The sequence below is a fragment of the Eschrichtius robustus genome, chromosome 4, assembly GCF_028021215.1.
Source record: "Eschrichtius robustus isolate mEscRob2 chromosome 4, mEscRob2.pri, whole genome shotgun sequence".
Classification (NCBI taxonomy): domain Eukaryota; kingdom Metazoa; phylum Chordata; class Mammalia; order Artiodactyla; family Eschrichtiidae; genus Eschrichtius; species Eschrichtius robustus.
Window position 1 is genome coordinate 35,894,482 of NC_090827.1, and position 15,986 is coordinate 35,910,467.

The 15,986-nt window shown below is 37.9% G+C and overlaps 1 protein-coding gene across 3 annotated transcripts in view; it reads left to right on the forward strand.

The window, feature by feature from the left end:
- ABCE1 (ATP binding cassette subfamily E member 1) overlaps positions 1-13,678 on the forward strand; it is a 35,832-nt gene extending 22,154 nt beyond the window's left edge. Inside the window, exons 14-18 of one of the 3 annotated variants that reach the window (XM_068542562.1) lie at positions 503-613; positions 704-846; positions 965-1,087; positions 10,444-10,555; positions 12,136-13,678. In XM_068542562.1, coding sequence (XP_068398663.1) covers positions 503-613; positions 704-846; positions 965-1,087; positions 10,444-10,555; positions 12,136-12,183 — 537 coding nt within the window. In that variant the 3' untranslated portion in view covers positions 12,184-13,678. The remainder of the gene's footprint in view (positions 1-502; positions 614-703; positions 847-964; positions 1,088-10,443; positions 10,556-12,135) is intronic. The other 2 variants (XM_068542560.1, XM_068542559.1) reach the window with 2 other exon arrangements.
- The last annotated feature ends 2,308 nt before the right edge of the window (positions 13,679-15,986 follow it).

The following is a 15,986-nucleotide window of genomic DNA, read 5'->3' on the forward strand; positions in this document are numbered from 1 at the left end:
CACTCATGTTGGGAATATTTGAGGTGGCTTGGCTTACAATGAAAATTTTATCATTGATGCTTTCTATAAGCTTAGCTTTTAAGTTCTCAAACTCAGCCCTCTCCTCAAATAACAACTTAAAAGATATCTTAAATTCATCCCTGTCATATTACTGTGCATTTTGTGTTAGCTCACAGATTGCTGAAGATTACTTGATACCCATATTGACCTTTAGAAGTATTCCTAGTCTCTAGTGATTTCTTCCCTGAAACCTTCATCATTTACTACTTTCAAATTTTAAGATTTTTGTTTTGTTTTTTTTTTTTAACTTGGACATGGTGGGTTTTTAATTTTTAAAATCTCAAAAAACATGTCATAGCTGATGGATAAGCATCAAAATACTATCGATACCTGTTGGTGGCAAATTGATATACTTTTGCTGTGTAGCTTAACTTTCTCAAGATTCATAATTAGAGTAGTTCTGTACTGAAATAAAATTTCAATACTTTTCCATTAAAAACAGGGAAGTGTTCGCCAGCTACTACATGAAAAGATCAGAGATGCTTACACTCATCCACAATTTGTGACTGATGTAATGAAGCCTCTGCAAATTGAAAACATCATCGATCAAGAGGTATTCTAAATAATTTTTGTTGTTTTATCATTTTATTATTTTAAACTTTGGATGTCTCTACATGGTTTACTGAACTTCTTTTGCAAATAGGTGCAGACATTATCTGGTGGTGAACTGCAGCGAGTAGCTTTAGCTCTTTGTTTGGGCAAACCTGCTGATGTCTATTTAATTGATGAACCATCTGCATATTTGGATTCTGAGCAAAGATTGATGGCTGCTCGAGTTGTCAAACGGTAATGTCACGCTCATAAGAGTATTACCTGTGATCGTGTGTAGTGGCAGACAAAAGTGCTTAATATAGTGTTTGAATATGATGATATAAAACTAAGATTTCAAAATCATGTGTTTTAGTTTCATACTCCATGCTAAGAAGACAGCCTTTGTTGTGGAACATGACTTCATCATGGCCACCTATCTAGCAGATCGAGTCATTGTTTTTGATGGTGTTCCATCTAAGAACACAGTTGCAAACAGGTAAAACTATTTTGTAAACTATTCAAACCTAATTATAAGTTCCAACACTTAGAAACTTATTTTATTTAGTTAGTTAGTTATTTCAAGTTGGCTGGCTCTTTTTTTTTATAATCTTTACTGTAGTATAATTGCTTTACAATGTTGTGTTAGTTTCTGTTGTACAACAAACTGAATCAGCTATAAGTATACATATATCCCCATATCCCCTCCCTCTTGAGCCTCCCTCCCGTCCTCCCTATCCCACCCCTCTAGGTCATCGCAAAGCATCGAACTGATCTCCCTGTGCTATGCAGCTGCTTCCCACTGGCCATCCATTTTACATTTGGTAGCGTATATATGTCAGTGCTGCTCTCTCACTTCGTCCCAGCTTTTCTTTCCCCCTACTGTGTCCTCAAGTCCGTTCTCTACATCTGTGTCTTTATTCCTGCCCTGCCACTAGGTTCATCAGTACCGTTTTTTTAGATTCCATATATGTGCATTAGCATACGGTATGTGTTTTTCTCTTTGTGACTTAACTTCACTGTATGACAGACTCTAGGTCCATCCACCTCATTACAAATAACTCAGTTTCGTTCCTTTTTAAGGCTAATATTCCATCGTATATATGTGCCACATCTTCTTTAATCATTCATCTGTCTATGGACATTTAGATTGCTTCCATATCCTGGCAGTTGTACCACAATGTTCATTGCAGGAATATTTACATGTATCTTTTTGAATTATGGTTTTCTCAGGGTATATGCCCAGTAGTGGGATTGCTGGGTCAAATGATACTACTATTTTTAGGTTTTTAAGGAACCTCTATACTGTTCTCTATAGTGGCTGCATCAATTTACAATCCCTCCAACAGTGCAAGAGGGTTCCCTTTTCTCCACACCCTCTCCAGCTTTTATTGTTTGTAGATTTTTTGATGATAGCCATTCTGACTGGTGTGAGGTGGTACCTCATTGTGGTTTTGATTTGCATTTCTCTAATAATTAGTGATTTGAGCATCTTTTCATGTGTTTGTTGACAATCTGTATGTCTTCTTTGGAGAAATGTCTATTTAGGTCTTCTGCCCATTTTTGGATTGGGTTGTTTGTTTTTTTGATTCTGAGCTACATGAGCTGCTTGTATATTTTGGAGATTAATCCTTGTCAGTTGCTTCGTTTGCAACTATTTTCTCCCATTCTGAGGGTTGTCTTTTTGTCTTGTTTATGGTTTCCTTTGCTATGCAAAAGCTTTTAAGTTTCATTAGGTCCCATTTGTTTATTTTTGTTTTTATTTCCATTTCTCTAGGAGGTGGGTCAAAAAGGATCTTGCTGTGATTTATGTCATGGAGTGTTCTTCGTATGTTTTCCTCTAAGAGTTTTATAGTGTCTGGTCTTACATTTAGGTCTTTAATCCGTTTTGAATTTATTTCTGTGTGTGGTGTTAGGAAGTGTTCTAATTTCATTCTTTTACATGCAGCTGTCCAGTTTTCCCAGCTCCACTTATTGAAGAGGCTGCTTTTCTCCATCATATATTCTTGCCTCCTTTCTCAAAGATAAGGTGACCATATGTGCGTGGGTTTATCTCTGGGCTTTCTATCCTGTTCCATTGATCTATATTTCTGTTTTTGTGCTAGTACCATACTGTCTTGATTACTGTAGCTTTGTAGTATAGTCTGAAGTCAGGGAGCCTGATCCTCCAGCTCCGTTTTTCTTTCTTGATTGCTTTGGCTACTCGGGGTCGTTTTTGTTTCCATACAAATTGTGAAATTTTTTGTTCTAGTTCTGTGGAAAATGCAATTGGTAATTTGATAGGGATTGCATTGAATCTGTAGATTGCTTTGGGTAGTATAGTCATTTTCACAATGTTGATTCTTCCAATCCAAGAACATGGTATATCTTTCCATCTGTTTTCTATCTTTGATTTCTTTCATCAGCGTCTTGTACTTTTCTGCGTACAGGTCTTTTGCCTGCTTAAGTAGGTTTATTCCTAGGTGTTCTTTTTGTTGCAGTGGTAAGTGGGAGTTTTTCCTTGATTTCTCTTTCTGATTTTTCATTGTTAGTGTACAGGAATGCAAGAGATTTCTGTGCATTAATTTTGTATCCTGCTGCTTTACCAAATTCAGTGATTAGCTCAACTAGTTTTCTGGTGGCATCTTTAAGATTTTCTATGTATAGTATCATGTTACCTGCAAACAGTGACAGTTTTACTACTTCTTCTCCAATTTGGATTCCTTTTATTTCTTTTTCTTCTCTGATTGCTGTGGCTAAAACATCCAAAACTATGTTATGTTGAATAATAGTGGTGAGAGTGGGCACCCTTGTCTTGTTCCTGATCTTAGAGGAAATGGTTTCAGTTTTTCACCATGGAGAATGATGTTTGCTGTGGGTTTGTCATATATGGCCTTTATTATGTTGAGGTAGGTTCCCTCTGTGCCCACTTTCTGGAGAGTTTTTATCATAAATGGGTGTTGAATTTTGTCAGAAGCTTTTTCTGCGTCTATTGAGATGATCATATGGTTTTTATCCTTCACTTTGTTAATATGGTGTATCACATTGATTGATTTGTGTATATGGAAGAATCCGTGCATTCCTGAGATAAACCCCACTTGATCATGGTGTATGATCCTTTAGTGTGCTGTTGGATTCTGTTTGCTAGTATTTTGTTGAGGATTTTTGCATCTGTGCTCATAAGTGATATTGGCCTGTAATTTTCTTGTTTTGTGACATATTTGTCTGGTTTTGGTATCAGGGTGATGGTGACCTCATACAATGAGTTTGGGAGTGTTCCCCCCTCTGCTATATTTTGGAAGAGTTTGAGAAGGATAGGTGTTAGCTCTTCTCTAAATGTTTGATAGAATTCACCTGTGAAGCCATCTGGCCTTGGGCTTTTGTTTGTTGGAAGATTTTTAATCACAGTTTCAATATCAGGACTTGTGATTGGTCTGTTCGTGTATTTATTTCTTCCTGGTTCAGTCTTAAAAGGTTGTACTTTTCTAAGAATTTGTCCATTTCTTCCAGGTTGTCCGTTTTATTGGCATATAGTTGCTTGTAGTAGTCTCTCATGATCCTTTGTATTTCTGTGGTGTCAGTTGTTACTTCTTTTTCACTTCTAATTCTGTTGATTTGAGTCTACTCCCTTTTTTCCTGATGAGTCTGGCTAATGGTTTATCAGTTTTGTTTATCTTCTCAAAGAACCAGCTTTTAGTTTTATTGATCTTTCCTTCATTTCTTTTTCATTTATTTCTGATCTGATCTTGATGATTTCTTTACTTCTGCTAACTTTGGGTTTTTTTGTTCTTCTTTCTCTAATTGCTTTAGGTGTAAGGGTAGGTTGTTTATTTGAGATTTTTCCTGTTTCTTGAGGTAGGATTGTATTACTATAAACTTCCCTCTTAGAACTGCTTTTGCTCCATCCCATAGGTTTTGGGTCATCATGCTTTCATTGTCATTTGTTTCTAGGTATTTTTTTAATTTCCTCTTTGATTTCTTCAGTGATCTCTTGGTTGTTTACTGGCGTATTGTTTAGCTTCCATGTGTTCGTATTTTTTACAGTTTTTTTTCTCCTGTAATTGATATCTAGTCTCCTAGCGTTGTGGTCAGAAAAGATGCTTCATACGATTTCAGTTTTCTTAAATTTACCAAGGCTTGATTTGTGACCCAAGATGTGGTCTATCCTGCAGAACATTCCGTGTGCACTTGAGAAGAAAGTGTATTCCTTTGTTTTTGGATAGAATGACCTATAAATCTCATTTTTCTCCATCTGGTCTAATGTGTCATTTAAAGCTCATGTTTCCTTATTTATTTTGTTTGGATGATCTGTCCGTTGGTATAAGTAGGGTGTTAAAGTCCCCTACTATTATTGTGTTACTGTCGATTTCTCCTTTCATGGTTGTTAGCATCTGCCTTATGTATTGAGGTGTTCCTATGTTGGGTGCATAAACACTTATATCTGTTATATCTTCTTCTAGGATTGATCCTTTGATCATTATGTGGTGTCCCTCCCTATCTCTTGTAACAGTCTTTATTTTAAAGTCTTTTTTATCTGATACGAGTATTGCTACTCCAGCTTTCTTTTGATTTGCATTTGTATGGAATATCTTTTTCCATCCCTTCACTTTCAGTCTGTATGTGTCCCTAGGTCTGAAGTGGGTCTCTTCTAGACAGCATAAATATGGGTCTTGTTCTGTATCTATTCAGTCAGTCTGTGTCTTTTGGTTGGGGCGTTTAATCCATTTACATTCAAGGTTGTTATCGATATGTATGTTCCTATTACCATTTTCTTAATTGTTTTGGGTTTGTTTTTGTGGGTCTTTTTCTTCTCTTTTGTTTCCCACTTAGAAAAGTTTCTTTAGCATTTGTTGTAAAGCTGGTTTGGTGGTGCTGAATTCTCTTAACATTTGCTTGTCTGTAAAGCTTTTGACTTCTCTGTCGAATCTGAATGAGATCCTTGCTGGGTAGAATAATCTTGGTTGTAGGTTTTACTCTTTCATCACTTTAAGTATATCCATCCTACCACTCCCTTCTGGCCTGTAGAGTTTCTGCTGAAAAATCAGCTGATAACCTTATGGGGATTCCTTTGTATGTTATTTTTTGGTTTTCCCTTGCTGCTTTTAATATTTTTTCTTTGAATTTAATTTTTGTTAGTTTGATCAGTGTGTGTCTTGGTGTGTTTCTCCTTGGGTTTATCCTGTATGGGACTCTGTGCTTCCTGGAGTTGGGTAACTATTTCCTTTCCCATGGTAGGGAAGTTTTCAACTACAGTCTCTTCAAATATTTTCTCAGACCCTTTTTCTTTTCTTCTTCCGGCACTCCTATAATTCAAATGTTGGTGCGTTTAGTGTTGTCCTAGAGGTTTCTGAGATTGTCTTCCTTTCATTCTTTTTTTCTTTACTCTGCTCCTCGGCAGTTATTTCCACCACTTTGTCTTCCAGCTCTTTTATCCATTCTTCTGCCTCAGTTATTCTGCTATTGATTGCTTCTAGAATGTTTTTAATTTCAGTTATTGTGTTATTCATTACTGTTTGTTTGCTCCTTAGTTCTTCTAGGTCCTTGTTAAATGTTTCTTGTATTTTCTCTATTCTGTGTCCAACAATTTGGATCATCTTTACTATCGTTACTCTGAATTCTTTTTTAGGTAGTTTGCCTACTTCCTTTTCATTTATTTGGTCTTGTGGGTTTTTATCTTGCTCCTTTGCCTGTAAGATACTTCTGTGTCTTCTCATTTTGTCTAATTTACAGTATTTGAGGTCTCCTTTCCCTAGGCTGCAGGGTCATAGTTCCTCTTGCTTCTGTTCTCTGCCCGATGGTGGGGTTGGTCCAGTGTCTTGTGTAGGCTTCCTGATGGGAGGGACTGGTGCCTGCGTTCTAGTGGGTGAAGCTGAGTCTTTTCCCTTTGATGAGTAGGGCCGTGTCAGGTGGTATGTTTTGGGGCGTCTGTGAGCTTAGTATGACTTTAGGTAATCTGTGTGCTGATGGGTGGGTTTGTGTTCCTGTCTTGTTTGTTGTTTGGTGTGAGGCGTCCAGCACTGGGGCAGTTGGGTGGAGCCGGGTCTTGGATTCAGATAGAGGCCTCCATGAGAGCTCTCAGAGATTAATCTTCCCTGGGGTTGGGAATTCTCTAGTGGTCCAGCATCCTGGACTTGGTGCTCTCACTCCAGAGCCTCAGGCCCGACTTTTGCTCAAGGGACCAAGACCCCGCAAGTTGCTCGTCCTGGCAATAAAGGGGATTTAAAAAGAAAAAAAGACTAGCAAAACCCCAGACAGGTAAGAAGTATAATCAAACAGAAACAGAAACAAGGAAACGTGCACACACACAAAAGGAACAAAAACAGAACCAAATAAATCAAATAGCAAGAGAACAACCAGACAAACAAAAGAACCCAAGAACGAAATCAAACAATTAAGAAGAAAGTTGACAAGAACCCAAAACCAAAGCAGAGTGCCAACTGAAGAGTGAAGCAAAGAAACAAAACTGACAAAAATGATATAAAAAAAACAAAGAAAAAGGGGAAAGAAGACAACAACAGAGAAGCAGCGTAGAAACAGAAATATAAAAAAGATAAAATAGAAAACGTATTTAAAAAAAAAAAAGACAAACGAAACCCTGGAGAAATGGTAAAAACAAAATCAAACCAAAAAAAAAAAAAACCAGAAACAGGGAAACACACACACATGTAAAAGAAAAACAGTCAAATAAAACAAAAAAGCAAGAGAAAAACCAGACAAATAGAAGAATTCAAAAATGAAATCAAACAATTAGGATTAATACTAACAAAAACACATAACCTAAAAACAAAAGCAAAGCAGTGTGCCCACTGAAGAATAAAGCAAGGAAACTGAACAAACCTATAAAAATGATTTAAAAAATAGTAAAATAAAAAGGGAAAAACACAGGACAACAGAAAAGCAAAGAAGAAATGGAAATATTAAAAAATATATATTGACAAAAAATACGGGACAAGAACACAGAACAACAGAAAAGCAAAGTAAAAATATAAATACATACCAAAAAAAGATAAAAATATGTTATAAAACAAAGATCCCAAAAGACTAAATAAAAATCTAAAACAACAAACAAAAAAAGAAAGTAAAACAAACCAAAAAGAAGAAGAACCAACAACAGAATGAATCAAAACAATAAAATTAATAGTAATAATTATGTTTCCCTGGGGTCTCCGCTGTGAGGGTCCTTGCACACACTGTGAGCCACAGCCCCCCTCCGCCTCCCCAGGAGCCCCTCCTCTGCCTCTGGGCTGGTCTCTGGACCTGCTGTGGGCCCTGTGGGGACCCCTCCGACTCTAATGTGGCCCAGTTCCCACGTGTGCTGTCCCCAAAGTCCACAGCTGCCAGAGCTGGACCGTTTTCATTTGTGGGAACACTCATTGTCTACTCAGATGTTCCATAGACGCAGGGTCTTCCTAGCTGATCGTGGGGATTTAATCTGCAGCTTGTGCTGCCAGTGGAAAGATTTTCCATCCTCTTCCTTAGTCACCCCGTCCCTGGGCTTCAAGCTTTGGTTTTATCCCCACCTCTACGTGTGGTCCGCCCACAGGAGTCTGGTCCTGAGGCTGCCTTGGAGCTCTTGGGTCTGGCCCTGTGAGGACTGGGTACAGAGGTGGTATGACTGCTTGGATCTGCATTTGGAGCCCCAGCGGCACCAAATGCACAGGGGAGCCGTCGGCCATGGGTGCAAGAGATACGGCCTGAGTGAGGGCCTTTTCCGGCACCCAGCGTAAGGCACATGAGGGCCAACCCTGGCTGGAGTTTTTCTGGTACCCGGCAGCAGGCATGTGAGGGCCAGCCCTGAGAGGGTGGTGGTGGTTTTTTTTAATTGCCCCGCAGCCGGCACGTGAGGGCCAGCTCTGAGGGGGCTTTTTTATGTCTCAGCAGCCAGCACGCAAGAGCCAGCCCTGAGCGGGCTTCTTTTATTGTCATTGGCAGGCGGTGACATGTGGGGAGAGAGAGGTTACAATAGTGTCTCCTCTGCCTGCGTGGGACTTAGCAATAGTGCCCTGCTTCCATGGCAGCCAGTCTTCCTCCATAGGCATTCCCTGCTGCAGATTTCCTCCCTCCCGTCCCCTCAGTCCGTCTTCCCACAGCCAACAGCACTTTTCACTCTGGGCCTGTTCTCCAATCCCCACACACCAGCTCTCAGCCCCCTTGCACACCTGTGAACACACATCCCAGTCTGGGTCACGTAGGGCCATTCTACGGGCCATCTGTGTATTTCTTACTCTGTCCTGTCTGCTACGGATCAGCAGCTTCACCCTCTTCCAACAGCCTGAGATGCTTCCCTTCTGTCCCAATCGATTTCCCCGTCAGAGAGGAGGTTTCCCCAAATTCGAGAATCTCTCCTCTGCTTCAGTTCCCCCGCCCCAGGGGGCGGTCCCATCCGGCTTCCTCTTCTCCTCCCTTCTTTTTTTCCATCCTACCCAGTTATACAGGGATCTTTATACTCCTTTTCGGTGTCCAAGGTCTTCTGCTAGTTTTCGGCTGGTGTTCTGTGAGAATTGTTGCATCTATAGATGTATTCCTGGTGCATCCGTGGAGAGAGATCAACTCCACGTCCACCTACTCTCTGCCATCTTGGATCTCCCCAGAAGATTATTTTAAATTTTCCAATCAACATATAGACATAAGTCATACTGTTTTAATTTTTAATAAGGAAAGAGATAACCAGAAATTCTAGAAATGATTTTGTAACTCCCAAGATTATTCATATTCGGTACTGGATGGCCCTGGGTAGAATAGCGGTTTTTAGACTACGGTATAGAACTCCTGACCCAGGGGAATAAGCATGCGGAGCTTTGGGCCCCTCACCTTTTCTTTCAGGTTCAGTTTTGTCTGTTTCATTATTTGGATGCATGATTTGCCCAATTTACACCTCTAGTGGTAAAGCTCACTGCACCCCAAATATCTGGTATTAATGTACAGCAGAGTTAAAAATGAATGATTTTACCTCCTCCGTCCCCTTTTTTCCTTATTGGCTTGATTGAGAGTACTTGTAATATAAAGAACTTTCACATTAGTTTATGAGAAATTTTTTTTATGAGAAATTTTTTACACTTTTAGTGCTGAAACCTTATTGGGTTGAACTGTATGAAATTCCTGATATTCAGCCATTTGACCTGTAAAAACAGCAAGTTCATGTGATTCCAACATAATGTTTCCTGGTTTAGGGAGGAATGGATTTGCTATTTGAATACATCCAAGGAATAGAAGTACTAAACTTACTAGAATTCCTTTTTTTTTTTTTTTTTTCTATTTAAAATTTATGTATCAATTACTGTGAAAATAACACAACTTCTTTGAGAGTTAGGGAAATTTCTTAGACTATATAAAGCGATTCAAATAGTGATCCTCCCTTTGTATTTACAAAATGCTTAAAATGTTCCACATGTATGATATGACTTAACATGATTCAAGAACTAGTTTGGGTGAGAAAAGACGAATAAAGTATAGAAGTTTTAAAAGGTGTTATTACTAAACACCATTATGTTGTACATATTGCTTTGTGCCAAATTTCTAACATAAATATTACCTTTTCTGTTAAATTCTCTTCTCCCCTAAAAATCTTAGATTTGAAATTCTTCAATCAAATAATTTTTCCAAAGCAGTACTTCTCACTGACTGTTTTTCCAGATCAGAAACACTTTAAACTGTGTTTGTTTTGCATAAAAATATAGCCAAACAAACTACATAGTCCAAGCAAAGACATTTCTGAATATAGACTTTATAATGTACTGTGACTATACTATTATCCAGATGACTTTTGATTGGGGAATTAGAGGGAACAGTGATTCGTAATACTCTTCCTCCTAAAAAAGTAATTAAACTGGGGGGGTAAAATTCAGTCACAACTGATAGATTTTATTTTTCCTCTAGTCCTCAAACCCTTTTGGCTGGCATGAATAAATTTTTGTCTCAGCTTGAAATTACATTCAGAAGAGATCCAAACAACTATAGGCCAAGAATAAACAAACTCAATTCGATTAAGGTATGTAGAAAAATTACCTTAAATCACGGATAACTTCTCAGCGTAAATAATGGAAAAGCATGTTTTAAATTGAAGGCTGTGTCACTAAAATCTTATGTCATTTCATTAATTCTAAGATTCATGTTTTTCACATTTTAGTATCTGATGGCATACTTCAGTCTGATAGGCAGCAATTGTGATGTAGCTGCCATTGCTGCATTGTCTGTTTATGAGTTGCACCCATTGTTGTACTGCTTGTGTTGAGTTTGCCATTTAATGTCTTCAGAAAGATTACACTTGAAACAGAAGTTTTTACAAATACCTTAATATTTCTTACACATTTTGTGCACGCAGAAGAGCAACACATGATTAAAATGCATATTTTAAGAGTCTAAACAAACTTCTTCAATGAGCATTAAATTCTAAATAATGAAAAAACATTTTGTCAGTTAAATTGGCAGTGGTTTTTTTTTTTTTCTTTGTAGTATGTAAAATAATTTTGTACCCTACACTTGATGTAGTCTGTGAAATATGGTTTTTAGAAGGCAGTCATTTCTTCATTGCTCAAAAAAGAAAAATGAATGCTAAAAAAGCATTTATGTGTTTCTGGTATCCCTGCAATGCCTCTTTAAAATGCTGCTTACATTTCATGGCCCTCTAGCCATCGTCCTTAATACTTAGAAGCTTTAGAAGTATGTTAACACGTACCTGTCCTTTCATATTTGTACTTCTCTAGCTTCGCTACTAAAACGTGACCTCTTAGAAGGCAGAGACATGGTGCACATCATGTATTCTTAAGCACCTAACATAATATCTGGATGCCTTTAGCCTTCACTATATATTTTGTTTATAAATGTTTACTCTCTGGCCAGGATAATGAAATGGCAAGTTTTAAATTAAATTTGAAGAGTTTTCTCAGTTTTGAAAAGCATATTAAGCAGAAGACAGGAACTAAATGTTAGAACACTTATTATGCACAGCTTAATTTTCATAAGAATTTCTTCTGAAGCATTACAAACACTTTGTGTTGTAGTTCTCTTGGGTAGAGACTTAGTTCAGTCCCCAGGTACACTTACCATTTTCTCTATATCCACTCATCCTAGACAGTCATACCTCAATCCGAATAAGGGAGCAAGCAGCTAGGCAAGCAGGTAGATGGATCATTACTGGCCAGTCTGTAGACAGTGCTGGGAAAAATTATTTTTATATACTTCTTGTGTAATAGGCAGTTCTCAAACTGACAGTGTTACTTTTTTACCAGAAGCTTAAAGTTAAAGTGATAAAAATGGAATTTAATAGTTTTTCTGGAAACAATATTTTATATAACAAAATTTTATTTGTTTAAGTATTTTATGTAAAGGAGTTTTGTGTGAGGTGTGCAGCAGGAAGGTGTCCAGGCAGTAGGGATGGGTAGCAGAGGTAGTAATCTTGCCTTTAAGTAGTGGAACCAGGCATATCCAGAAGCAGCCAGTGAGTGCAGAGGAGGTTGTATAGACACTTACAAACACTGCTAAGAAATTCTGCAGGTGAAAGTCTACCCTACCCTTACATATATAGGAGAATGGTGTTGATTTTTGTTGCTTCTCTATTTTATTTTTTAGGATGTAGAACAAAAGAAGAGTGGAAACTACTTTTTCTTGGATGATTAGAGTGAATCTGAGAATATTGATAAGCCATTTATTAAAAGAAACATTTACTGGGATTTTTGTCGAATAAAACTTAGATCAGGTTTTATGCCCCACATGCTCTGGAGATTGAAGTAAAATTTACTTACTGTAACATAAAGCCAGTTGTGTTTTAAATTGTAGTCTGAATACGGCAAATGCCACTTTTCTGTTCTTGATGATAAGGCCCTTTTTGTGCATAACATTCTAATACGAAGACATTTCAGGCTATACAAATTACCTCCAAGTTTTCATGATGTATGGGGAAGATATTCAGTTGGTGTATTGTATATTCATGTACCAAATGCTGAGCAGTGTTGCCCCCTTTTAAAAATCTTGAAAAAAGTTTCTGTACTTACATGGTTTGCCAAGTATGCCACTATAATGAAACTTATTTTAAAAACCGGTCAATGACGCCACTGATGAAATTTGATAAATAAACATCAGGATTATATGTATTTGTTTTCAGTCTTTGCATTAAATTGTCAAGTGTGTTTAGACTTCCAAAGGTAGATTATCTACTACAGAACACCACTGCTGGGAAAAGACTATTACCAACTTAAGCATTGTTGACAATGTTTTTGGTGCTTTTGAATATCTTTAGCAAAACAATCATTTCAACCCGCCCCCCCCCCAAAAAAAAAATCCTAACTTTACTCTGAATTAGATGTAGCATTTCATAAGATTCTATATTCTGTAGTTATTCTCAAGGTAATGTCATTCTACAAACAAACATACCTTTATGTAATCACTGATTAAGATTTTAGAAAAAGCATTTTAAAGAATATTTGTTTCCCTTAAAAATACAGTACAGGTTCAAAATCTTTAGAGTTGGTCCCTAAGCCTACGCATCTGTGTATTTTTAAACTTCCACAGATTTCTGATGGGCAGCCAAGGACTGTGAGCCACTTACCTAAAGGCAACATTAACGCAAAGCGGTCCCCAGATAGCAATACAGAGTACCCCTTGGTACCAAATATATTCATTTCCAGGTCTGGATATAAAGGATATTACCTATTTGGCTTTTTTTCTTAGTTTTGGATAGTGTGTAGCAGGAGTTCTAAAGACTTATCCAAATTTCTTGAACAGTGGGATACCTGTAGTGTGAAACCACTTTCAATTATACTTCTGCCTAATGCGCTGAGCTGGAACTAACTTATACTACAAGTGAGGAAAAGAGTTTAGGAAAATTAGAAATTATTAAACGAAATTTAGAGCTTCTTGAAACGATAGAAGCTTTAATTAATATGCAAAGAGTGGATAGAACGTATGGTTTAACTAAGCCCCATTAGGCCTTTTAAAAATATTGCTTTGTCTGAGTAATCCATAAATACATGTTTATTGTGAAATTTTCAAATATTACAGAGATATATGGAATAGAGTTACGATTTCCCTTTATTTTACCCTCCCAAATGTTACCAGTGTTTATGTTTAATAATATATATCCTTTCATGCTTTTTTTCTGTGCACTTAACTGTGAATATGTAAAGAGTTTGTTTTGTACATATATGGGATTATACTAAAATAAGTATTGCCTATTTTTAAAGATAGGTTAAATTTGTGAGTCATTATTTCAAATGTATTGAATAAAATAAGATAAAAGCTATTTTTATTTACTGATTCTGTATTATATCCTTAAAATATTTGTATTATAAGAGCACAGTTCTTTCTACTTATTGCTGATAAAATATGTATCAATTGTATTATTTTTCATGTAAATGAAAATTTTAAAACAGATTTACATGTTACTTAAAATTTTGTATAGCAGTAGAAAAGGACAAAATTGTTAACACAAGGAAAAGGGTTTTTTTATAAAATCTGTTACCAACTCAAATACATCAATGCAGATGTTAGCTATTGAAAAGAATGAGACTGCTCAGTATATCCTGATTAGAGAAAATCTCTAAGCAAAAAAGCATGGTGCAACATAATTTGTTATAATACACCACTGTTTATATGAAAATATACAAAATACTAAAATACACAGAAGGATACTCAAAGTTAATGCTTTGGGAAGGATAACTTGATGGTTAAGAACAGGGAATAAAGGAGACATATATTATACACCCATTACCTTTTGAATTGAAATTTTGTACATATAACTGTTTATAGTCAACCTAGTGTGCAGCAGTCGTTACAAAAAGTGTTATCTATGTAATTTAAGTTAACCTAATTTTACACCATAGCATCTTGAAGTCGTCCAGTGCTTTCTCTCTTGCTTACAGATTCAATGTGCAGTTTGGTGTCTGGCATGTAGTTTGCCTACTGTATTGAAGGAATGAATCTACTCGCCATAGAGGTTCTGTGTTTCTGTAGGAAGACTGGATAACTACTTAGTTCTATCATTTCACTCATTCATTTAGATACGCATGTCAATCCCTCACCCCCAGCGCCTGGTGTATTATGAGCGCCACGTGGTTCAGAAGAGACGTAGTTCTGGGTGGGAGAGTCAGAGGGGCTACATGAAGGAGGCAGCCCCCAGGGAAAGGAGCACCTATAATGATAAAAATGGTGAGAAAATCCATGTGAACCAGAACACAGGTCAGAGACAAGTCAGCATGCGCACTGAAGAGCTTAGTGAGAGGAAAGGATAATATAGGCAGATTGTAGTGGATAGTTCCAGCTCCCAACCCTGCATGTGCCCAAGTCTGTCTGTCTCCCGTATCTGCAAGTTTTCAGCTAATGAGACTGGCAACCATGACCATCTATCTGTCCCTTCTCGTGGAGCAGAGCATTAGTGTCACTTCATGTCTGTGCCCTCTGGTTTCTGGTCTCCATTTTTGGCCCCTGATTTCTGAATATATCTTAGAAAATTGCAAAGAACTAAGTTACACAGTAACAGGCACGTCCCTAGATAGGCATAGCATTACTTTCTTACTCCACCTGAAGGCGTTTAATCCAAAACCAAGGTTTTCACGTAAAAGAAACTAGTGGACTTCCCTGGTGGCGCAGTAGTTAAGAATCCACCTGCCAACGCAGGGGACACGGATTGGAGCCCTGGTCGAGGAAGATCCCACGTGCCGTGGAGCAACTAATAAGCCCATGCGCCGCAACTACTGAAGCCTGCACTCCTAGAGCCCGTGCTCCACAAGGGAAGCCACCGCAATGAAAAAGCCTGTGCACCGCAACGAAGAGTAGACCCTGCTCACCGCAACGAGAGAAAGCCCACGCGCAGCAATGAACACCCAACGTAGCCAAAGATAAATTTATTTTTAAAAAATGAAACTAGCTTACTACACAGAATTTTTTGAACTCGGAGGATCAATGTAGAAAACTCTTTAACTTGATGTTCATACCAACAACTGTAGCTTCACTATTCTGAGTGCACGATTCACTTTCGGAAGAGCTTATAAATTATGGTCTGTGAAGGGAAGTTGTGTTTACTTTCTCTTTTGCAGTTTATTTACATCCTCATATCATTCCCTAGTCCTGCACTTAAGAGTCAACAAGTGAAAGTAAAACAGATAGATGATATACTCAAAATGAAAAGCAGACCATTCTGCTTTTCTCTGGAAACTTTTAGAGAAACCCGGCACGGGACACTTCTTGTGGCCCGCTGGTCAGCAGGTCTCACCTTCTTATCCATCCACATCGAGTGAGCAGTTCTGCAAGGGCTTCAACCAGCATCAACAGATATCTTCCTTGCTTTCTTCCCAATCAACTCTGTGGGAAGAGGTGCTGGCACTCAACACAGCTAACAGAGAAACGCTTCCCCCTTTTCCTCCGTCCTTTCTCCCTCTGATCCCTCCAAGGTTCTGTGATGATAGTTCACTCACCTTCTCAGGCAG